The sequence below is a fragment of the Mauremys mutica genome, chromosome 1 (genome assembly GCF_020497125.1).
Source record: "Mauremys mutica isolate MM-2020 ecotype Southern chromosome 1, ASM2049712v1, whole genome shotgun sequence".
Classification (NCBI taxonomy): domain Eukaryota; kingdom Metazoa; phylum Chordata; order Testudines; family Geoemydidae; genus Mauremys; species Mauremys mutica.
The window spans coordinates 191,691,974-191,717,615 of NC_059072.1; the positions used below are offsets into that span (position 1 = coordinate 191,691,974).

Below are 25,642 nucleotides of genomic sequence, written 5' to 3' on the forward strand. Positions count from 1 at the left end.
TCACAGTTCTAGGACTGACAGTTGTGTCAGACCAAGAATCTGCTATTGGTAATGAAGCAGAAGATGTGCCTGTATTTGTGTCCTGCTCCTGGTTCCATGAGCATCAGAACCATCTGCAAACCAGAACATTATTCCTTAGCTTAATAGGCATGATATGGAACTTTGTCACTGGCTGAGCAGGTAAGCCTCATGATCGTACAGGACCACTCCTGAGGAGCTCAACCAGTCTGGGTGAGAACATCTACACAGCCATTGCCTGATCCCACTCAGCAGAAAATGAGTAACTGTTTAGGCCTTGCACAATTCGCATTTCCTCTAGCTGCACAAAAGAGTGGTCATTGGAAGCAGCTGCATCCTGAGAACTTTGGAAAATATAGTCACTTCATTGAGGTGCCTCATTAGGAAATGAACTCTTTTGCAAATCTGTCTGTAAAGGTATGTCCACACCACAGCCGACTGGGTGCCCCCTAGCCCAGGAAAACAAGCATGATCAAGCTAACACTCTAGAAATAGCAGCGTGGATATTGTGGCACAAGCGGCGGCGTGGTCTAGATACCTGAATGCAAGCCTGTCCAATATCCTGAGTCTATACTTGGGCAGCTAGCCCATCCTGCTACAACCTCCACATGCCTATTTTTAGTGCACTAGCTTGAGCAGAATTAGAGCATATCTGTTTACCAAGGCTGAGAGGCATGTTCCCAGCTGCAGTGTAGACATATGCAAAAGGTAGCATTGGTGACCCTTTTTTGGAATAAATGTATTCAAATGTTTTCTTTGGTTTCTTCCACATGTAATACTTGCTTCTTAGTCTCAGAAGATAAATGTTTCTAGTGAAATGGTTTATTTATGATCTTTTCGGTGGGCATTTTTAACAATTTACTTCATTTTATTTCATGCCAGAGAAACTTAGTTTCATTTGTACTGTGTTCAGCACAATAGATAAGAGACAAACCTCTTTTCCTTGTTACTAACTATGAGCTGGTCTGTATGGGTCTTCTGGCATATGAACCTGTATGTCTGTGATTCCTCTGGACAAACCTTCTGATGTGCAGAAAGTGGGGAATTAAGCACATTTATTCCCATTTTGGCAAATTAGATTTGTTCCAATCCAATTTTCATTTTATCATATTGAAAATTTATTATACTGAATATCACTTACTGGGCTTGTGTATGTGGTGGGTGGGCAGGAGGAGGGGGGCATTCGTTTGCTGTAACTTGAGTTAGTTTACTATGAAAAGTCCTGTGTGTACACAACACAATTCCTTCGAGTGCACCAACTCCACATTTTTATTAAGGACTGTGGAGTCCTCTTTCAAAGTGTACTAAGTTTGATGCAAATTGAGTAAGTTCAGTCCATTGTTTGTGTGCATGCAAAGCTGCCATAACACTAGTTTGGCAGCCCTCCAGCTGCTAACTCACACTGCTTTGTGAGTGTCCCGTACTGACCAGTCTGTTTACCTGCGTGCCCGCCACTTCTCTAATGTCAAGTTGACTGGATGTCCCCTCTCTCATTTCAAAACTGGCATGGAGCCAGAATTTGCCCATTTGCTCCTTGATTCCACTGTATCAGTGTTGCTACACTATTACTCCAGAAGCCTTTACACCATGTCTTGTGCAGCCACTTGGAGTCACGCTGAGACTCTAGATCTCTCCGTCTGGGGTGAAGTGTCAGTGTAGCAAGCTCTCAAGGCCAGTCACTGGAATAAATATGTATCGATGAAACCTCAGCATGTAAGTGTCTATCCTCACAATTTCTTCTATACTATACAGTTGTACTAACTTCCGTTCTGGCTGCTGCAAGCCTGCAGTTATTTTTGGCAGTTGTGAACTAGGAGTCTTTTGAAGTCTCCACCCCCATCTTCCTCCCTCCCTCAGCCACATTCTCTGTTCGCTCCTCCCTGTACATGTTTTCAAAACGGTGGCTGCTCCCGCCTGGCAATCTACTTCTCTCTCGTTCTAAAGCTCTGACTGTCAGCCATTTACAAGTCAATGCCATGGAGGGCACACACACACCTATCTATTTTCCTTTTCCTCTCCCCAGCCCAACAAATGTTCCCCCTCAAACCCATTCACTTACTCAAAATGGCAGATGGCAGCATGGTGCCACTGCAATCTGTAACCCACCTCCCTTCCCACAGCATATTCAACTAGTGAAAACACACAGTTTATTGATTTAATAGTTCCAGGAAAAGGAGTTTGGTTAGTATAATCAATTTACATGACGTAGACAAGGGCATTGCATGTCCGTAAAGGTACTAAGGCTGCTGCTCTTTGCTGAAGTATATATGCCCAGTAACAAGCATTCATATGGGAACAGAAGTTTTCCTTAGGGATATCGTAGCTGTATAGCTCTTAATGGGTTTTCACACACCTACATAGAGAGAGACTGGGAACTGGCTTCAATCAATCTGTGGAGAATCCAGTCTGTTTTTCTCTGCACCTTCAGCATGTCTGCAGGGGAGATAAGCAGAATTTAAGACAGATAAGTTGTTTTCATTTGGTGAGGACATCCTGTGGGATAACAGAATAGTCATTGCCTCCAGTATACCTTGCAATTCTCTTCCTCTCCTACAGCTCTTCTATGGGGCGGGGGGACCATTCTGGTGAATTGTTTCACTGCATATCTCACTGGTCTGCCTTAGCCATTTTGAAAAGGGTTATTCTTTGCATCCTAGTCACCTGCCTCGATATAATGTCATCGAGAGTCAGGGCAGCATAAAGGGGATGTTGAGGGGATTATTATCCTCCTTGCTCCCCAGCTGTCCCCCGCTAATCCCTTTGGCCCCACATAAGCACTTCCAAGGCACAGCAAAACAGCAAAGCCAAACTGGGACTATAATTCCCAGCTTCCCCACACCCAGCTTCCAAGGCACAACTGCCGACCCAAACAGTATATATTGCCAACCCCAAAATCCTATTCTAGCTCCCTCCTCCACACCCTATCTCTGAGGTTCCTCCAGCACTGGCAAAAATCTCAGGGAGGGAAAATCAGAAATGCATCTTAAAAAATGCTATCATAGCCTCCCTGGAATATGAAAAATAACTGCTTGTTGTTGTTTTCTTTCCTACTCCCCCAGCCACAGTACCTGCAGCACCCAGACCCTCATGGACCAGGCCTTTATCAATGGCTGGCTAACCTGAGGGGGAAGGAATGGAGAATTCAGAATGCAGTGTTCACAGATCTCACTGCAGACTCCCTTCTCCCCCAAATTGAATACAAGGGAGAGGTGGAGGTTGTATTTGAGGCTGAAGAGGGGAAAAAGACAGACAGTTCTCCAGAGACAGTGTTGCCATGGCAAAGACACTGTAGAGAAAGACAGGAACATGCAGAGGCGACTCCGGAGGCAGTTCAGAAGTAGAATATTCTTCTGCAGAGCGTACAGCTAGTGGTCCCACAGACAATCCTGTGCCCTCAATTAGGACCCAGCCATGTTTTTCAGCTCCTGGACAATACAAGGTACTGGAAACACCAGCACATGTTCCCTGCTGTACCTCCACAGCTGTGCTTCCGGAGGCCATTCCCCTCCCTGGCCCTAGCACAGGGCAGTGAGAATAATTGCAACTGGGATCCCAACTCTTTCAAGCCATTTTGTTCCCCTGATAACTTTGCGATCCGACACTCAATTCTAGAAGGGCTAAGAACAAGACAGAGTCTTAGATGTTTTCTTGCCTGTGAATTTGAGCTTCACTTCCCCCATTGTTTTTTTCTGCCCTCCACTGTGCTGTGTCACTTCAAAGCTGTGTTTCTTTGTTGTTTGAATTAAATGTGTATTTCTGGTTGTTATATAATTGTTTATGAATGATTGTAACAGTTTTTTTAATTAGAAAATAAACATAAGTTTTGCATAAATCATAGGTTTTTTAAAAAGACAATGGTATAAGCACAGGATAAAATAAGGATTGCCACAATGTGCCACTTCCAACAAGCATAAGAGACAGTGTTGCCCAATACATTCCCCCCATCACCTCCAGGATAACAGTTGGATGTACAACTTTTTTGTTGCAGGGCTGTGATTGAAAGAATGAGCAATAGGCATTCCTGACAGTATTGCCCTGGTTGTTTCTGTTTTCTAGTGTATGCTTTGCTGGCAGCTCAAACCTTTGAAAAAGTTTCTGCATGTCAGACTTCCACACATTGTTAAGACTTTCTCTCTTACTCTCATTATACACTGCAAAATTCAACCTGCAGATATAAACTTGGGTGCAGCTTTCAGCCTATTCCATAAACGGTGCCACTTTCCTTTCAGACAGCAAATTGGACACCCCACTGTCATGCTGAATCTACTGAGGCAATAGTAAAACAGTTCCTTCCTCCTGCCCAAATGCCCTGTGAATAGCTTCAATAACCAGAGAAGCACAGGTTAAGCTAGGTCTCCTAGGATAACCAGGGCAATCTCCATATCATGAAAGTCCATAGTGATCCTGGAGGCAAATTTCTTTCTTCATTAAGACAAATTGAGATGTTTTGTAAAAGATCCTAGCACTGTGTACCTTTCTCGACCACCCTACATCTATGGAGCACCATGGAGAAATATCTCTTTCTATATATAAACACTGAACCCTGATTCTGGGAGGAGGCAAATTGTAGGCACATGGGTCTCATTAGTTGCCCCAATGCAGTTTGTGAACCCCAGGCATTCAAAGACATCAATAATCTCCCGAGCATTAAGCTTTATAACCTACTGCAAAAGTACCTTATGCATGGCATCACACACCTGCGCGACAATGGCCCCAGCAAACCTGAGGATTAAGTGTCAGGACCCCAGTATTGAAACCAGGCCCACCACAGCTGGGGAAGAGCTCTGTTTACCTTGAAAGCTTGTCTCTCTCACCGATAGAAGTTGGTTCAATAAAAGGTATTACCTCACCCACCTTGTCTCTAATATCGTGGGACTGATTGTTCCTGCCTTGAGCAGGGGGTTGGACTAGATGACCTCCTGAGGCCCCTTCCAACCCTGATATTCTATGAGTCTATGATATGGCTACAACAACACTGCACGGAGTAATGGCCCCAACAGTCAATCTCCCTGGGGTGATTTAATTGATTATAGGCTGCTAATGTTCAAGGGTGACCAACTTCCAGATGGCAATGACAACCCACTTCTCAACACACAGAGAGTGTGGCATGTTGTTACACCACCATTGTGGCTCTGGTGCTGCACTGCATGGAACTGATCCAGGAACAGCTTCTGTAGTAGCAGTTGCTTAGTATCATCCTCCTTTCTCCATTGTTGCTGCTGCTGCTGGAGAAGCCACTGCTGCAGTCACAGCATCTGCTTGGTGCAATGAGTGAAGTCCAAAACCAAAGCCTCACTGCTTCAAGAGCTCAGATAAAGCCCAAACAGCCTCTGAGTATTCACAGTTACTGGCATAATGCTACAGATTATTGCTGGGTCCATGCTGGCTGACAGCAATCCAGAAAAAAAAGGGAAATAGGGATAAGACAGCAGAATCATGAGATTTTTTGGCTTTGACCCCAAGTTCCAGAATTTCACTGGCTTCCACGTGGCTTCTCCTATGCATCCCATAATATGTAGTGAGAAAAATCCCAGAATACACATTGCTCAGCAGCGAAGCAACGGACTATGGGATACTCTCCCAGAATGTCATACACTTAGTGTGCCCCAAACCCCTGATGTGTGTACACAATGATGCAAATTGAAAGGGAGAACAATCATCCCATGTGCATGTTGTTAGCATTGCCTAAGTATAGATCACCAACTAGTGCATGTCAGCTCAGTGCAAACTAAGTGCCCTGTGTAGACAAGTCCATTATTAGCATTGTCTCACATATTTAAGACCTCATCCAGTAGACAATATTTTACTATATGTCTACAGATGGCCACAGAGCCTGACTTTAAGGGAGGCCATCTGGTCATTATAGAGGTTATCTTATTGTTAACAAAAGGCAAGGGATCCGAGGGCAGGGAAGGGGAAGGAAAACCAATGCAGTGCCATTTGCAACTGGAAGCTACACTCACCATTAGGAAACACATTCCCTTCATTCTGCAGACCAAAATGCTGGATTCTGGCTTTGCATAAACCTCCTCCCTTACCATTGTCCTACATTAAACAGAAGTTATTCAAGCTCTATACAAGAGTAATGTATGCATTTTGGTAGTGCATAAGAGCCAACCAAGAACTGGATCCCATTGTACTAGGCACTGTGCAAACACACAATAAAAGACAGTCCATGCCATGAAGAGCTGATCGCTTAATGTATAAGAGCAAGTGGTATGACATCATTCTGAGTGGCCTGTACTTGATAGTTTAATTTTATTTGGCTCTGATAAAACAACAACCAATAAAACCTGTTAGCCAAGGAAAAGGATGACAACTTTGAACAACAGCCTCTTTGGTGATCTCTGACTGATGTTTGTTCTTCTGAGTAAGAACTTTTCCTTAACTGTGTAGGGTGTTGGCTGCTCCTGGAAACTACTCAAAGGAGTACATCCAGTTTATTCTCAAGGCTCAGCTGCTCTATTCTGGAGAAGGAGGGGAAATAGAATATCTAATGAAGAATTATGTACTGCAACAACAGGGTATTTTCCACAATGAATTGCAATATAGTCATTCCAGCAATGAGCAAAGTAAGTGTTTAGTTTTTTTGGAGCAGCAGACATTGAGTTTCATTTTGAAAGGACACTTATAAAGTTTGCAGACGATACCAAGCTGGGAGGGTTGCAAGTGCTTTGGAGGATAGGATTAAAATTTAAAATTATCTGGACAAACTGGAGAGATGGTCTGAAGTAAATAGGATGAAATTGAATAAAGACAAATGCAGGGATCAGCAGACTTCGGCACATGGCCTGCCAGGGTAAGCCCGCAGCAGGCTGAGCCATTTGTTTACCTGCTGCGTCCGCAGGTTTGGAGGAGGGAGAAAAAATGTTCTTTTTAACCTCTAAGGATAGGACAAGAAGCAATGGTCTTACATTGCAGCAAGGGTGGTTTAGGTTGGACATTAGGAAAAACGTCCTAACTGTCAGAGAATTAATTGCCTAGAGAAGTTGTGGAATCTCCATCATTGGGGATTTTTAAGAGCAGGTTGGACAAACACCTGTCAGAGGTGGTCTAGATAATACTTAGTCCTGCCTTGAGTGCAGCGGACTGGACTAGATGATCTCTCAAGGTCCCTTCCACTTCTATGATTCTATGCAATGAAAATTAAAAGAGAACTCTAAAAGAATGATTTAACATTTTAACATTAAGATAACTAGTTCATCTCTTATTTACTGGGTCTTGTTTGTAGTCACATGTATAAACATATAGTGTCTTGATTTATTTTGTCAGATCAATAAGTCTCCTGGCCTCTTCAACAAACTGAGCTTAAGCTTGTGTTTGTACAACCTTTCTCACTGTCTGACTGTTTTTATGGAGGGTCAAACATTTATGGATTGTCAGATGCAATATTTAGACTAGCGTATAATTTAGCCTGAAATGGGCTGTGTGCTTGCTATTTTGGGGTTTGACCAGTTATGCTTTGAACATGTTGTTATTTTAGTAATATTATTAATATAGTCTTCTTCTGTTATTGTGAGAGAGCTTTTGTGAAAAGATGGGGGAAACACTCTGTACCTGAAAGCAGCACTCTGGAGCCCCCATATTCACCCCGTCATATAATTACAATACATTTCATACAAAGCATGTCATGTGAGATATCATGTAAAAGGTCATGATCTGCTGAAACCCATTGTTCTGTCCAAATATCTATATCATTAATGTTTATTAAGTTATGAGATTTTCCTGTATGATTGTTACTGAAATATTTTGTAATTTTGAGAGTCTCTACTGCTATATCATGATCCACTTCCAGGAAGGTGTTAAGTAACCATTAATCAGAAGGGGAGTTATAAGCAAGGGATTTACAATACTATAAGAGGGCTGCACAAGCATCACATAGTGGGAGATTGCTCAACCCTGTGACTCAGCAAAGTTCAACAGGACATGCTTGGGCTAGTGTTTTCCAGGCACATGCTCTGCGGATATAAAATAGGGGACAGTGGCATCGTGTTTTTGGCCGTTCTCCTCCCCCCTCTATGCTGGAAGCAACAAGAATGTTGAGAAGACAAAGAATTGAACCGAGGAGACTGGTCCCAGCCTTAAAGGGGAAGCTTGTGTATTAAGAACCGCAACATCTAGTGGGGTGAGAAACTGCTTGATTCAAATAGTGCCAAGTCAAATGAGGTTTAGAGATTTAGACTGTGCACTTATCTTTTATTTTCTTTGGTAACTATCTTTGACCTTTTGTGCCTAAGACTTATAATCACTTAAAATCTATCTTTCTGTACTTAAGAAATCTGTACCATATTTTGCCGAAAACAGTGTGTTTTGCTTGAAGTGCTTGAGAAATCTCAGCTCAGTTTACAAAGGCTAGTGATAGTCCTCTCCACATGGAAGGAGGGATGGACTGAGTAATAAACATACACTGGTCTGGCTTCTGACCAGGGCATGGAATATTCCAGGGGTGCAAGGCTGGGGGGTTGACAGATTTGCTGGTGCCTTTCTCTGTTTTATGAGTGGCTCAGGGAGCATTCATGCAATCTATCTGGGTTTGGGGTTGCACATGCTCTTGTACTGAGTGATAACAGTTCCCAGAGGGGTTTTCTGCATGTCACTAACATAGCATTGTGAGTGACAGCCCATGCTAGAGAGATATGAGGGAGCAGCATTACCCTAGTCCTAGGTTGCATCCCCGGGATCCCATCACAATGGGTTTGGCATCATGTGTGAAAATGGGCAGACTTGAACTCATTCTGATGCCCTCAACAAAGAGATTTCATAGTTGAGGATCCCTCACAGAGAATATCCCAAGTCCAGCACTCAAGCATTTCATTCTTGTTCAGAACAACTGAATTAATTAAAAGTAGGTAAGTAGATAATGACTTGTTATTCATTAAAAGTTTAAGATGGGTTTTAGAAGAACTTTTGATTTGTAAGTGTTTTAGGCCATTATTGCTGTTCTACAAAGAGGAACACTTTCTCTTACATTACATGGATTACTAGTCTATAAATTCAAATGTGATCTGTGTCTTCGCTTACCCAAGCCGTTTATGTAGAGAGAGAACAGGTATTGCATAATTGTTTGGATTGTCTTTTATTGATGGTAATAGTTGCCATATGGAGCTATATTATATACAAAATACTCTTTCAAATCTGTTTTTGGGCTTCTGCTTTCATTTTTTATCCTGTAGTTAACAGCAGTACAGTCAGTACTGTATAAGAAGTTTTTCAAAGTATTATAAAATGTAACATATTCATGGAAGAAAGAGGTTTTGTCATATAAAATAATTTTGATAGTAATTCTACCTACCCCAACTGTCTTCAGGGTGCGTCTACACTGCAAACAAGAACCTTCAGCTTGTCTGTGCCAGCTGACTCAGACTTGCCAGACTCAAATTGAAGGGCAGTTTAATTATAGTGTAGGTGTTTGGGCTCGGGTTGGAGCCTGTGATCTAGGACCCTGCACGTGGGGAAGGTCCCAGAGCTCGGACTTCAGCCCAAGCCCAAATGTGTATGCCATAGTGTAACAACCCCTTAACCCCAGACCTGCAAGCCTGAGTCAGTTGGAACAGGCCAGCCATGGGTGTTTAGTTCTAGTGTAGATATAGTCTCCGACTCCCATGATAATGGTGGGTCAAGGAGCTGACGAGGTGAAATCTTTAGTCTATTTGGCCATCTTTAGCATTCACTGGACACAATTGTACTGATCATGGTTTTAAAGAAGTTCAGTTACTTCCACACACCTGTGAGACAGATGAATCAATCATGTGTTTCAAGACTAAAAAAATGTTGAAAGGACACTATCTAATATTTTTAGAGCCCCAATCACCCTATAATTCTTTTGTTTATAATGCATCAGAACTTTCTAAATAAAATTTCATTCCCTAAAACTTTGGTTCTTTTCCATCTAGCAGATATTTTCCTTTTTTTTGTTTCTAGTAGAACTTGAAATTAGTATGACTTTTTCTTTTAGTATTCCATTTTGGTGTGTGTGCATATGTAAGCCAAATTCTGTGTTCCAAATTGACTTATGCAGATGCACCTACTTACTCTAGGATTCAGTAAGGCCCTGTTTGTAATTGAATTGTAATTGAATTACATCTCTGGAAAAAAGGGTTTCTTAGTTCATGTGTGCTTTTGGTGCTGCATCTGCAATAAGCAGCGTGTAAAGTATCGGTATTGCTTAGGTTCTTCATACAGAGAGGCTATGTATTTGAGAGGGGTTTGCGTGTGTCTGTGTGTCTGTGTGTCTGTGTCTGTGTGTGTGTGTATGAGAGAGAGAGAGAGAGAAACTGAATACTTAGAATCTCCAGGGTATTCCCCATCAAGTTAACTTTGCTGAGATGTTATAGTTTGCATCTAAAACATGATCTCTAACTTACTCTTAGATTTCTTTCCCTCCTCTGCTATAAATACTCTATTTTGGTGGGAGATACTATGTTTAGCTGGCACTCAATCTTTTTTGTGCAGTTTGTACAGTATATATCATACTGTGTGTAGACATCTTTTAAGGGATATATGCAAAATGTATTCATGCTGAATTTACATTGTATTTTTCAGCTCTTCTTCAAGTGACGATTTCACTTAGCAAGGTAGAGCTTAGTGTGGGCGAATCCAAATTCTTCACATGCACAGGTATGTATTTCATTATATCTCCAGGTATGTTTTCCTAAATTTTCAGATCAACCTTTTGCCTAATTTGAATGCTATTAATTGGCTTAGAAATATTTATATATATAAAATATATTGTTTCAATATTTGCACTGAATTCTGACTGCTTGCATGTTGTGATAAATACCAAGTCCTGCTTGGCTTCACATAATGTATGCTTTCATTCTACAGACTGTTGATTTCAGATGCCAAACAGACTAAATCACTTATTTTGAAATTGATTTCTATTAGTATAAATTATTTATTTATGTTATTTTTCTTTGCTTTATTAAAATAATTTTACTTGTCTAAACACTAATATTAGAATGACAGGGGCAGGGAGACTTTTCACATACTTGGGAGCCTCGCTGATGTCATTCTCATAATCCATTGGAGCAAGAAGGGCTCCAAGTTCTCCTCCCTTGCAGGGATGTGATCTGATGTCATATAGCTGCTATTCAACAACCTCTGCAGAAAAGTAAAGCTCTCTGCCGGGGGATTTTAGTTTTATTCCAAGTCGGGGGATGGTGCATGTAATTCTGTGATGCAGAAGGTGGTAGTACCAGGATTTGATATTGAATCAGTCCCAATGTTATCTGAATATCTAGTATATAGTTAAATCTGAGGGGATTTTATGCCAACCACTCAGGCAGTTGGATGGGTTACAATTTAATCATTGTGTGTTAAAAAAAGAAAAAGAGGGAAAAACAACTTCAACCAGCTGGAAATCAGATATTTCTGAAAAGTATGATACAGTTTTAAGAACTAGTCTTTGAATATAGGCCAGTGGTTGCTCACCAGTTCCTGGCTCACTTAAAAACGATAGTCCACTGGCAACTTAAAACTACACTGTAACCATTAAACATGGCAAAATGCACATATTTACTCTTAAATACAAACATGTAAACATGTATCTGATTGCATCTGTAATGTTGTGTAATGTCCTTACATTTTTTTTCCCAAAATGCTTTTGTTCCATAGACAATTATTAAAAAGAAAACTTTTTTTCTAAAAAACTTGCCGAATGAAGTTGTAATCCTGGTTCAAAATCTGTTTCTTTCTACAAATGTGATTATTACCATGTCTGTACACCATGGTAACTTGACACATAACCAAAAACTTGCTTTTGGTTCAGATTGAATATAGTGAAAACACATCTGTGAGAGAAAAATCAGTAGAGCAAGTAAAAAAAAAGGGACAGTTTCTTTTTTTCGACAAAGAGTCCTGTGGCACCTTATAGATACATACGTCTGACCAAGTGGGTATTCACCCACAAAAGCTTATACTCCAATACTTCTGTTAGTCTATAAGGTGCCACAGGACAATTTGTCACTTTTTACAGATCCAGACTAACATGGCTACCCCTCTGATACTTTGTTTTTTTCGTCTTTTTTGAAATTTGAACATAGGCTGGGACCAAGAAGGACAAATTTGCTAGTACTTGAACATTAGAATATGTCGTGGAGGAGGGAAAGTTCTCTGATTTTGGTCTTTGAAGCTTGTAAAAAGGTTGTTTGGATTTTGGGCAAAGATTTGATCAAAATCAATTTTTCTAAAATACCCAAAGATGTGCCAAATAATTACTGGACAATGTGAACATTTTGGTGATATCTGGCTCAGCTGGATATATAAACATTTTCCTAATTCTTATTAATATCTCAAAATAGTTAAATTATGACCATCCTACTTGCTGGCTTCTCTTTTGTCTTTCTTATAACCTATGTTCCTCCTACAGACAAAGCAAGCTGGATATTGCAAAGAAAGAACTCGGCTGAATGTTACTTAGTGTCTAGCTGAACTTTTCTTTTAACATTGCTTTTTGTAGCGATTGGTGAGCCAGACAGTATAGACTGGTACAATCCACAAGGAGAGAAGATTGCATCTAGTCAAAGAGTGGTCATTCAAAAAGAAGGTGTTAGATCACGGCTAACCATTTACAATGCAAATGTAGAAGATGCTGGGATATATCGGTGTCAAGCAATTGATGCAAAAGGACAGACTCAAGAAGCTACTGTTGTTTTGGAAATTTATCGTAAGTGAAACATAAAGGAAAAACTAACCATAAAAAAGAGGTTCTATTTTGAATTCCATTAGCTATACAGAAATTTAACATTAAATAAATATATACCCCTTCTCTATAAATCTCATTTTAGGAGCAATGGATTGTATCTGTTGCAGTCAAGCATACCTACTGTGAAAAAGACTTGAATGGAATTGATATCCAGAGTAGATTAATCCAGTATGGTATAGCATCACTTACCTGATGTCTTGAAATACAAAGTCTTATCATCAGGATGCAGCATATATACCTCTCTTATGAAAAGGACAAAATGTGTTTGTGAGAGAGATATGGGGGGAGGGATAGCTCAGTGGTTTGAGCAGTGGCCTGCTAAACTCAGGGTTGTGAGCTCAATCCTTGAAGGGGCCACTTAGGGATCTGGGGCAAAAATTGGTCCTGCTAGTGAAGGCAGGGGGCTGGACTCAATGACCTTTTTAAGGTCCCTTCCAGTTCTAGGTGATCAGTATATCTCCAGTTATTACCTAATTTTTTTATTATTACCTAGATATGCACCAAAATAAATCCTCTTACAATAGTCAAATTGTGCATTGATTTGGAGTGCAAGAGACACAACATATAAGTTTAAACCAGTTTGCAATGGCTTTTATGTTAATCTTTCCTGTTCTTGGCTGTATAGGGGACTTATGTCACATAAAATCCTATATGTGATGAGGTATAAATCTTTACAAGCCACCAAAGTACTATTAAAATTGTGTTAAATAATTAATGGAGGATTATTTCTTCAAATGTAAATATACTATATTATGCAAAATGAATATGTAAAAGCATCCAACAGAATCTTTGTCAAGTTGTAATTGACATCACTTTAATAAGTACAGAATATTGAACTGAATTCTTTACATCAGTTAGAAAAATATAATATGCAAAATGCATAATACAGAAGAGGCTTAAGGCTAACACAAAACCAATAAGAGGAGTCATATTGTGCCATTAGTATTTAAGCAGAATTCCTTATTGATTTGAATGGTGACGTTTTCTTAAATATTCATGACATGATATGGTTCACGGTCAGGCCAAGACTTATGAACTGAAATATGACAGGTAAATGCAAGATAAAATAGTAAAGTACTGTAGCTTTAAAGGTACAGCAGATATCAAATGATAGATAATTTTTTAAATAAAAGTAATTGATAAAACCACCATTCAGGCTGATGATGACAGTTACAAGCAATTACATGATGGTTGCAAATTTGGTAGTTCAAAGAAAAGATTTCATATTCTGTAAGTCATCATTTTTATGCTTAGAGCTGCCAGTCACTATACAGGTTGACTACTGTGCAAGGTAGAAATCCTTTGAAATCTGCCAGGAAGAGACATAGTAATTCTTTACAAAAACTAGTTCTCAGGATGGAACCAAAAAAAAAAAATCATAGGAAGCCAGACACAAGATGTGAAGTTTGACTGATTTTTTGCCTGAAAGCTAGCACATTTAGGGCTAGATGATATGTTGCAGAGGATCAGCAAGATGATTTCCTTTTGGGTCTGATCCTAAGCTCATTGATGTCAATGGGAGTTTTTCCATTGATTTCAATAGACATTGGATCAGTTTGTTAGTATCATCTTCACAAGCGATGATAGCAGTCTATGTTCTGAGTAGCACATGGACTGTTTACTCCAGCTCTCACATATCTGAAAAGGGAACAGGGAGAGATGGGGGCAGAGATGAACTGGAGTTGATGGATTGGAGGAAAGCAAAGCAATCTGCTCTGTCTAAGGGAGGCACGTGTTTATGCAGTACCCATTTGCAGTGAGTTGCATAGAGAGAGGATGTGTCACTCAGAAGCAGTTCCTCCAGAGCTCTTCTTAGGTCTGTACAATTCCACAGTGGTGCCTAAGGAAGGTGGTGGAGTAAAAGCCACAGTGTAGCTGTTGAGCTGTTTTGCAATAACAGCTAAAATTATGCAACCCTTACTCACAAAACTGAATACTTACTTATGGCATTACCAACCACTAGCATTCAAAAATCAGACCTCCAGAAAATGGTCATATTGGCTAAAAATCACGATTTAAAAATAATTGGGTTTCTTATTATTTGCCTTTTGGGTTTTGAGACAGTTGATGTTGTCAGGCTTTTCTCCACAAACATGATAGCTAGAAAGTCCTCCCAACACTACGCCTCCCCCATGAAAACTGAAATTCTCACAATCACTTGCCTTCAGCAGCCAGGACTTGAAGAAAAACACCAAATAATGGAGTCAATAGGGCTACTCACTGGAGTAATTAATGCTCACAATATGAGTAAGAGTTCCACAGTTGGGCCCAAAAATGTTGAAAGCAAGAAGAAAGTAAGAAATTGTTTTGTATATTCAAACTGAAAAAAATACTTAATAGACTCTTATGACAGTGTCCCACAGGACATTCTCATAAATGAACTAGGGACATGTGGTATAGATTAAATTACTATAAGGTAGATGCATAACTGGTTGAAATACCATAGACTAGGTATTAATGGGTTGCTATCAAACTGGGAGGGCATATCAAGTGGGGCCCCCTATGTGTCTGGCACTAATCAATATTTTAATTAATGACTTGGATAATGGAGTGGCAGTGTGCATATAAAATTTCTGGATGACACCAAGATGGAAGGGATTGCAAGTATTTTGGAGGACAGGGTTAGAATTCAAAATGATCTTGATTAATTGGAGAATCGGTCTGAAATCTACAAGATGAAATTCAATAAAGACAAGTGCAAAACACTACACTGAGGAAGGAGAAATCAAATGCACAAATAAAAACTGGGGAATAACTAGCTAGGCAGCAGTACTATGAGCCAACAATATGATGCATTTGCAAAAAATAAAAATAAAAAAAATTGAATATCATTCTATGATATATTAACAGGAGTGTTATACGTAACACAAGGAAGATAATTATACCACTCTACTCGACTCTGGTGGGGCCTCAGCTGGACTATTATGTCCAATTTTGGACTCCATGCTTTAAGGAAAAAGTGGGCAAATTGGAGAAAGTCTACAGGAGAACAAAAAACATTTTTAAAGGGGGGTTAGAAAACCTGACCTGTGAGGGAAGGGTTAACAAACCTGGGAAAAGAACACTGATGGGGACCTGATAAATCTTCAGATATGTTAAGGGCTGTTGTAAAGGGAATGGTAACCAATTGTTCTTCAAGTCCATGGAAGATAGGAGAAGAAGTAATGGGCTTAGTTTGCAGCAAGGGAGATTTAGGTTAGATATTAGGCGAATCTTTCTAACTGTAAGGATAGTTCAGTACTGGAATTGGTTACCAATGGAGATTGTGTAATCCCTTTCATTGGTGGTTTTAAAGAAAAGGTTGGACAAACACCAGTAAAGGATGATCTTACTTGGTGCTGCCTAACAGGGAGTGGTTGTGGAATGGACTAGATAACCTCTTGAGGTCCTTTGAGCTCCCTTCCAGCCCTAATTTTCTATGATTCTAAGATATTATGCAGTCATTTCTCAAGGGAAATAGTGGAATTCTCATTACCAGGAACATTTATGCCTAGGCTGGCCAAATCTATAGAAAATACACTGGAACAGTCCTCTACTGCACTCACAGAAAAAATGAACTATCTTTCACATCTCTAATTTTCTATGATTTGATGCTGTGTTCAGAGTAACTGCATGTAACTTGGACTGCTAAACAAAACAGGAAAAGCTTGTTAAATTCAGTTTTCTTTCTTTTTAGAGAAGCTCACTTTCCGAGACATCATAACCCCACAAGAATTCAGACAAGGAGAAGATGCTGAAGTGGTTTGCCATGTTACTAGTTCACCCGCACCTGTTGTCAGCTGGTTGTATCGAAATGAGGAAGTCACAACTATTGCTGACAGTTAGTATTTTGGTAACTCTTTAAGTTATATGTTCTAATTATAGATTAAAATATTATTTTAAAGGAAGATATATCAAAACTGTAATGTAGGATAGCAGTGAGTAGTTCCTAAATGTAAACTTTAATTTTACCTATGGATGTGGTGGATTCTCCATCATTTGAACCTTTAAATCAAGACTAGATATCTTACTCAAGAATATGCCTTCAATTTCACTTTGGTTTCATATTAACCCAATAATCTTAAAGCAAAATTCAGCCAAGCACTGTTAGCCTATTTGTGAGCAGTTACTCACATGAGTAGTCCCATGAAAGTCAATAGAGCTACTTTAGTGAGTGAGTTCTCAACAACATGTTTAAGGATTGTACAGCTGGGTCTAGAGAATTGTGTATGATTTTCAATCAAACCATAAATCCTGGATCATCTTCTCTCCCCCATACCTGTTGTTCTCATGGGATGTGGTGTACTAGTGGCCTTCAGTGTCCACTACACACACCTGTGATGTCTCTAGGAAGCAGTTGACTGCCCCAATACTACTTTTTCTGCCTTTGAAGGGCAACAAAATAATTATGTACCTCACAATGCATAGAAAACCTCTTTGGAGAGCTACCTGTTTATTCTCTCACAGCTTTGGCACTAAATGTATTAAAATGCAAGGTTGAGTTTGTACATCCCTCATGCTGGTCATTAAGATATGTTTTTATTCATATTTTTAATTCAAAATTAAATTAAAGTTTATTTAGTGGACTGAAAGTATGGAACTGTAGCGTCACTAAGGAATGATTACAACCAAAGAAGAGAAGATTTAATAAACCTATTAGGTTTCTTATTGTAAAGCTGAAAAATCACTTATTTGGGTGCTTTCAGATTCTTGTGTGAACCTCCATGGTACAAAAGCCAGGCAGAGTTTTAATTGGATTTGCTACTTACATATTGTGTTTAATCTCTGTCATTACTCACATAGTCACATGTACAGAATTCACGGTGAAAGAGTTACCTGTAGAAGAGCAATGCAACTTTTATATATAATTCAATTGTAAAAGAAGGTAAGGGTTACAGGATTTTGGAACTAAACAGTAGCTGAACAATTAAGCAAGCATCGTTTTCTCAAGGTTACAGTTTAAAGCCTACAAATGTGAGGTTTTCTCCAAAAGATCAGGGATACGGTACAGTACATTAATTTAATTTGTTTTTCCACTTCTGTAGCTCCAGTTACCAATCAACCCTGTTTTAGAAGACTTAATCATAAAAAGAAAATCTTGAGAATTTTTATCTTAAGATCATGCACTTCAAATTAATCTGATTTTTTTGAAATATTTCGTGTGCCATGCTGCATTTCATTATGTAATTTTGAGTTTTTCATTTTCTTTTTAGATATGACAGAACATAAAGTAGTTTAGCTGTTTGAGCCAGATAGTTACAAAGTGTTAGGATTTTAAACAGTATATAGTTGAAAAACAGATTTAAAAAAAAAAACCAACAAAAAAAAATGTTCTTTTATTCCCTGATCTTGCATTGGGATCTCCTAGCACAGACTGCTATGCCCATATAAATCCCCATTAAAATTCAAGGGGATTCTGCATGGACCTAAGATAGCAGCTCCTGCTGTTGGAATTGCTGCTCTAAATAGTAGAAGAGTTTGAGCTATGTGAGTGTTCACAGTATCACCTGGACATACCACCTTGGATGGTGGAGAAGAGATTATTCGCTAGTAACCAATTGATCATGATTCCTATAGTATATAACACTTAAATTCATTAAATGTTATGTATACTAAAATATGAGTTTATTATAGAGATAAATGTGCATTATTTTAATTGGCTTCTTCATTTTTTGTTCATAGAAAGCTTAAAATGTAAAATAATTTGACATCTGCAGTTGAAAGGATAATTTCCAGTTATATTATGTAGCTTTTTATTGTGCATTGGGAAGCAGCTTCCATTTAAAACCTTTTTTAGCACCTGCATTGTGGAGAGATACACAGTGATTGGCTTTTTAGTTATAAAGTGAAAATATTTCTGCTATATGTGGCAAAGTGAATAAACCTCTAGGATATGATTTAGCACAATTAACTATGACTATTCAGGCTGTACAAAGTCTTCGCAGTTCCTAATGCTTGTATGTGCTATTCACACATTGCTATCTGCTCACCAGAAAGGAAGGTTGTTCACAGAATCAGAAGTGAACATTTAAAGAATTGTTCCACAGGGAAGTGTAGAGCTAACTGGGAATGGCAACTCCTAATTCTAAAGGAGCTTTACTTCTTCCCCCAGAGCCAAATTCTTAGACATCTGTTCAGTCCTGAGACCTATAGTCCTTCTCCTGTTCATCTATGAGGGGAGGGAATGAGGGACAGAGGGGTCAGCTGTCCATCATCCTTTGACCAGGGAAATTAAATACAGTGACTGAGGAGACCATGACCTCGGGAAAGATCCCACACTCTGTTAAAAGGTTCTTCCTTGACTTGATGTTGTATCTTTAAAGTTGGATGTAAGAGCTCAATAGCTCAATGGAATGTAGAACTCTCTGAGCAGGTTCTGTAGAGTTCCTGTAATGTCAGCCTCAAAAGTTTGTCACAATCCCCTTATGCAGGCAGCAAGGGCCTGGTACTAGAAATGAAGGTGGCCTGCAACTTTTTTTTATAGATCAAACTTTGTTCTGTTTACCAAGTCAGTGATTTACTCTTTATTTTTGCACAGCAGTATTGCTGCATAAGGAGTTAAACACACTGCCCACTCCATAGTGCCTATCACAAATACAGCAAGGCTATATGGAGACATTCAGGTCTCTGGGACTGATTGGAGTCAGCCACAAGAGAACTAGCTACCAAGGGCTAGTCTGAACATCACCTGTAGAAAACTTTTCTATTCACTAGTCCAGTGCTCAAATTGCATAGGTTTGTCATACATGCAGTTACAACTTGATGGATATAGCACTGTTGTAAGGTTCAGGATTACTGTATGTTAATTTTGTTTTGGTCTACATCATAGCTGATTGCAGAGATATTGTACTGAAGACTGGTTTATTCTTCATCCCCCTGCCATGTATTGTGTTGTGCTATTATATATTTTCCTTTTTGTCTGGTTCCTTTCGGGGGGGTTTCTGATCACTTCACTATGGAGTGTGACTATCTTCAACACCATCACATTTTAGGTCTGTAAGGGATTCTGCTAGGGTGACCAGATATCAAGTATGAAAAATCAGGACAGAGTGTGGGGGGTAATAGGTGCCCATATAAGAAAAAGACCCAAATATCGAGACTGTCCCTATAAAATCGGGACATCTGGTCACCCTACATTCTGCAGATTGTTAGAATTACAGGTGTGCAAACCATTCCAAGTTCAGTTCAAAAAGGGTTTGTAGGATTTTTTGGTGGAAACTGATTTGTGTGGCTTTTCAGGTCCTCAAATTCATACTTCTTTATATGGGATCACTGCTTCACAAAACATGAAACAGGAAGTAGGCCTGCATCCTGATGTTACAACAGAACTCTTATTTCAGAGAGGAAAACTTCTCCTCCTTTTAAAAATATGATAAACATGATACATGAGCCAAAAAATAAAATAATGAGATAGTGCCTAATAAAGGGCAATTACAGGAGAAATATAAGGTCCTGCTCCAGGAACATATTCTAAAGGACTAGGCCTGATACAACAAGACAACTTTGATTTCAAGAGATTTTCCCAATCAGATATCTAGATATAAATATGGGAGCCAATATATAAAATATAAGGACAAATATCCAATAACAGTGGAATTACAAGTACGCTAGGACTCTGCCTTCTTGGGTTCTCCCCCTGACATTTCAAGGTAGATTATGATGACTTTTATTTTTTTATCAAAAAGCTTAAACAAACTACAGCCTCTCTCACGCTGAGATTACAAATGAAAAAGACTTCTACTGAACTGGGCTGACCCTATTGGACCGATCATACTGGATAGGCTCAACCAATTTAGAGCCACTGAAGAAATGCCACGTGATTTGCATCCGATGACCTATCTCAGTGATTTTGACTCAAATTACATTATGAACACCATAAAGTGAACCAATAACCGGAGAGGAGAGTTGAAGTTATAAAAAGCTTCTGCTGATAGCTTGAAGAAACAACATTTATGAAAGCCATCGCTGCTTCCTGGAAACAAGCTGAACACAAACCCAGGATGGTTTTGCATATTTTTCTGCTTTAAATCAAGATTTTACACACCTCTAATTAGAACTGTGCAGCTATGTGAAGGAGAATGGTGCACTCTGGGTGAAATTCATCCTGATACAGAGAGCCTGCATAAGTCCTTGTAAGTGGGAGTTTAGTGGTGGCATATAGCTTGTGTTGGCTGCCATCACAGAAGTGAATTTCACCCTTTCTCTAGAAAACTACTATACCCAGGGTGGACTGGCTGCTGCTTTTAGGCCCTGCCTCTAAAAGTAAATTTTAGGATTCGGGGGGACCATAAAACACTCAAACTATCATTGTTTCAGCTGAATCAGTGGCAGAACGGGTGGAGGCCCTAATGATTTCAAGTACTTCTAGCATTTTGTCCTCAGCAAGTCTTTGGTGAGGGTGCCTTGCTAGCTCTCCAGCATGTTTCTGTGTGGGCCTCACGCTTGTCTACCGGTTAGCTATGGGTGTTCACATCCTTCTTTGGGTATGTCTACACTGCAGTAAAAGACCTGTGGCTGCCCCAGGTCAGCTGACTCAGCCACAAGGGGCTTAGGCTGTGGGGCCATAAAATTACAATGTAGACATTTAGGCTCAGGCCAGACTTTGGGTTCTGGGATCTTGTGAGTGCGGAGAGTCTGAGAGCCCAGGCTCCAGCCTTAGTTCAAACATCTATACTGCACTTTTATAGTCCATTAGCCCGAGCCCTGTGAGCTGAAGTCAGCTGTCCTGGGGCAGCTTCAGATTTTTAATTGCAGTATAGACATGCCCGTAGTGTCTTAGGCTATGGTGAACTTTGTTGACTGTGTGTGATGAGCTGGCAGTGTCTGGTGGCTGTTAACTGCCCACATCCATTGACTGTGATCCCCTCACAAAAGCAAGCAGTTTATATATCAGTGTATCTATGGGTATATCATATATAGTACTTTATGGGATATATCATAAAGTACTCCTAGTATTAACATAGAGTCCGCTAGAGAGGTTGGATGCTCTCAACTTTGCTCTGAGCATATTTTTATGTGAATCACATTAACCAGGCTTAATGCATGACTGCAAAGGTTCAGGTGAGTTTGCTGTTTCAGTCTGACTTTACATAATGACTATGCAAAGTAGAAACAATTCTTTAAAATATTTGGTGTTATGTCTTGAAAGGCAGTAATTCCTTCCAGCTGTATCAGTAGATAAGTCATACAGAGTGGTGTGTGGCTTTTTTGAGAAATAATTTCAATTCACTTTCCACTCTTTTTCAACTTTCCAATAGGTATTGCGTGTGCTGTGTAGTAATCTGTCTGCCTAAATGCTAGGTAGTATGGGATGTAGAAAGAGCTTTGTTCATCTGATCAACCTAATTTACTCATAAGAATTTCTCCTGTTATTATACACACGTTTCTCCAGTATATCCCATGACAAGATTAGGGTATTTATCGTGTTCTGCAGTCACCCAACATTAGAGTTCATTTTCATTTCATTTTCTTTGATGAACTCAAAATAGCCTCCTTAGCTGAAAATGCCTGGTGGTTGACAGAACATCCAGCCAGCAGGGATGAAGCTTTTCTTGTATTAAATTAATCCTCTAAACAGCATTTTCCAAATGTTTGAAAATGTACATTTTTTTTATAATCTAAGAATTTAGTTTCAACAAATAAAAAGCTAACAGAAGTTTAAAGAGAGAGAAATGACACCCCCCCACACACCTTTTGAAAGAGAGAACATTTTGAAGTGTGACTGTCAGAGGATCACACTAGGAAATGAGTTTTACTTCTAGGTGTATTGGATTGTGACTCTTATTGATTTGAAAACCAGTGATTAGATCTTAATGGCCAGTGTCTTTCTTCATGATCTTGACAAAGGGAGTGGAGCACCAGAACCCCAGTTCAGCAAATCCCTTAAGCACATGCTTAAATTTAAACACCTGGTTAAGTGTCTGCTGAGTTGAGGCACATGTATACAGACAGCACAAGAACCACATATAGTGATCTAAGGAGCAATATGTCTCTCAAAAGGCATAAGCTGATAATGGCTGCTTTAGACTGAGGGGCTTCAAAAGTTAAATCCATCTGCCTCTTATATCTGCAGGGTGCTAAGTGTGCTGACTCTGATCCAAGAAAACACTTAAGTGCATGCTTAGCCCTGATTCAGCAAAGCACTTAAGCTATGTAACTTGGAAGTCAATGAGACTTAACCACTTGCTTAAAGTTCAACATGTGCTTAAGTGCTTTGCTGGATTAGGGTTGGTGTACTCAGCATCTTGAAATTTCAAGCTCACAGTGAGACACATGATCAGGGGTCATAATATGTAACAAAAATAATTTATATATAATTTTTGACTGAAACCGAAAGATCCTGTACAAACAGGAATAAGAACAGTTGTTTAGTAAGAACAGAGACAACTGGTACATAAAAGAATATTATCTAGTTCCATCTGTACCATTGTAAGGTCTGATGTGTGACATTTCTATGTTTCTCTAATCCTTTTACCAGTCTAGGTCTCATTCACTTTGTAATAATTTGAGTCAAATACTTAGTTTTACAAAAGACATCAAATGAGCTAAAGATTCTACTTCTGGGCTAACCTATTACAATATTTTGTTTTTGGCAACAGGAAAAATAGAAGTTGCACATTTTTTCACGATGTTATCACAATATCATCTGCAATAAGATCCCAGTCCTGCAACTTGATTCATATTGGTAGACACCTATTGAAGTCAGCAAGGTTCTGTGAGGTCTGGCTGCACATACTGAGTTGCAGAATTGGGACATAAATGATGTCATATTGGGTGAAATCCTAGCCATATTGAAGCCAGTGTGAATTTTATCATTGATTTAAATAGAGCCAAGATTTCACCCATTAACTTTAATTTGGAAAAGCAAGGTTCTCAGGGCAGTTGGTCCATGACAAGAACTGAATAGGATGTGAGGGAGAATGCTTGTAATATATCTTATTTAAAAAATATAGCACAGCATTTAATATTTGGTTGAATGTACTGTATGTATATTATGCTTCTGTTGGCACTGCAGTGACAAGTCTGGAATAAAAATGTACAGAAAAACATCTGCATTTCCATTTTATATAGAATAAAATCCTAACTGAATTTAAACAAAAGATAAACCAATGTAAGATAAATAACTTATGATATTACATTTTAATTTTAAATTGAAAGTGTTTTGTTGATGAACTATTTGATCTCATTAGACAAGTTCATTAATCTTAATAATTTAAATTAATATTCCCAACACTGTCTTAATTTACTGATATCACTTTATTCCTTACATGGCTTTCTAGATCGATTTGCGATGTTATCAAACAACAATCTCCAAATCCTTAATATCAATAAAAGTGATGAAGGAATATATAGATGTGAAGGAAGAGTGGAAGCTAGAGGAGAAATCGACTTTCGGGATATCACAGTTATTGTCAACGGTAAGGTGTACAGTGATTTTTCTGAAGTTGAAATGAGGTCTTGCTTTCATTGATTATAACATTATATAAACAAGGTTTATCATCTTCTACAAAATCTTAATTAGGCCACTTATTGCAGTATCAACTACATAATATAGAATTTGCATTGTTTTTCTTTCAATAGAAATTGAGTTGTTTACTGTTTACAATTTGTACATTGTGAGGTTTACCTTATGTGGGTTTTTATGTTTAAGGTAATTAATATAATTATGCAGTTAAGGAGATTTCAATGTATGTAAATGTTATGTATAGATGTAGGTGTTTAAAAAAAAAGATCCTTCACAGGATATAGCCAACCACACCGAGATCAGAGTTCAGAGTATAACATGCCATAATTTAGCTAGGTGTATATCTTTCCATGCGTGACATTTTTTGTTATAAACCACTTCATTTTATGCAGTTATTCAGTTTCACAGTAGCACAGTTATTTTATAAATGGCCAGTATTTAAAACCTGGTTAAACACCATGGACATAATTTTTAACTGTAGGACTACAGTTGAATTAACTGGATATGCCATTGAACATTGCCACTCTTATTTAAGTCATTATAAATTTTAACAATTTATTATAAACCCTTTTAACAAGGAATATGAAAGTGCAAGCATAAAATTGAATATGTAGGTTGACCTCACTGTTAAAGTCAGTGTCAGCACAATAAAACATAAGTGGATGGATCTCCATTCACTTATTGGCCTGCAAAGTTATATCTAACTTAGGTATTTCTTTTATACTAGCTTCTTATTATCTAAGTGCCATTTCTAATATCTAATGTCTTGTTTCTGAATGGCCCTGTCATGCAAACCTTTACTCACTTGAGTAATGAAACTATTGAAGTCTGGACTGCTTGTGTGAGTAAAAGTTACTCATTGCACGGGTATTCCTTAAATCCATAGCGATAAAGAATAGCTGTGTATTAAAGCAATACATCTTCAGATTGTTACCAATAGTGCACAGAAAGGGATTGGGAGGGAGGGCAGAAGATTGTGCTGTGCACAATTAAAGAGCATAGGAATGTGCATGCTCTGTGTATACTGGGGAGTTCCCAAGAGAAAATGTTTCCCTCTGCTTCCTCAGTGTGCAATACTCCTGAGTCCTGGCTATGTGCAATTCCCATAGTCTAGCCTATAGTATTTACTATATCACAGTATTTCTATATGTAATTTACATTTGAGCTGGGACGTGTGATTCTCCACTCAGATAGACTTATCTATGCTAGTTCGGCTTGAACTAGTGCACTAAAAACAGCAGTGTAGCTGGGGTTGCATGGGCAGTGGCTTGAGCTGACTGTCTGAGTACATATTGACCCGGCCCCACCACATATACAGGGAGCTAGCTTGGCCACCACTCCTGTTACCTATCTACACCGCAGAGCTAGCATAGGTAATTCTATATGAGCTGGGAAGCACACACACCCACCTCAAATGTCGACATACCCTATATGGCTGGGTGTCTCTTACTTCGAAAAAAAATCCTTGACTATAATAT

At 39.0% G+C, this 25,642-nt stretch overlaps 1 protein-coding gene across 1 annotated transcript in view; it reads left to right on the forward strand.

Annotated features, from left to right (window-relative positions):
• NCAM2 (neural cell adhesion molecule 2) overlaps nt 1-25,642 on the forward strand; it is a 262,107-nt gene that overhangs the window by 11,975 nt on the left and 224,490 nt on the right. The window contains exons 2-6 of the mRNA XM_044996057.1: nt 6,415-6,590; nt 10,561-10,635; nt 12,476-12,682; nt 16,398-16,541; nt 23,980-24,117. Coding sequence (XP_044851992.1) covers nt 6,415-6,590; nt 10,561-10,635; nt 12,476-12,682; nt 16,398-16,541; nt 23,980-24,117 — 740 coding nt within the window. The remainder of the gene's footprint in view (nt 1-6,414; nt 6,591-10,560; nt 10,636-12,475; nt 12,683-16,397; nt 16,542-23,979; nt 24,118-25,642) is intronic.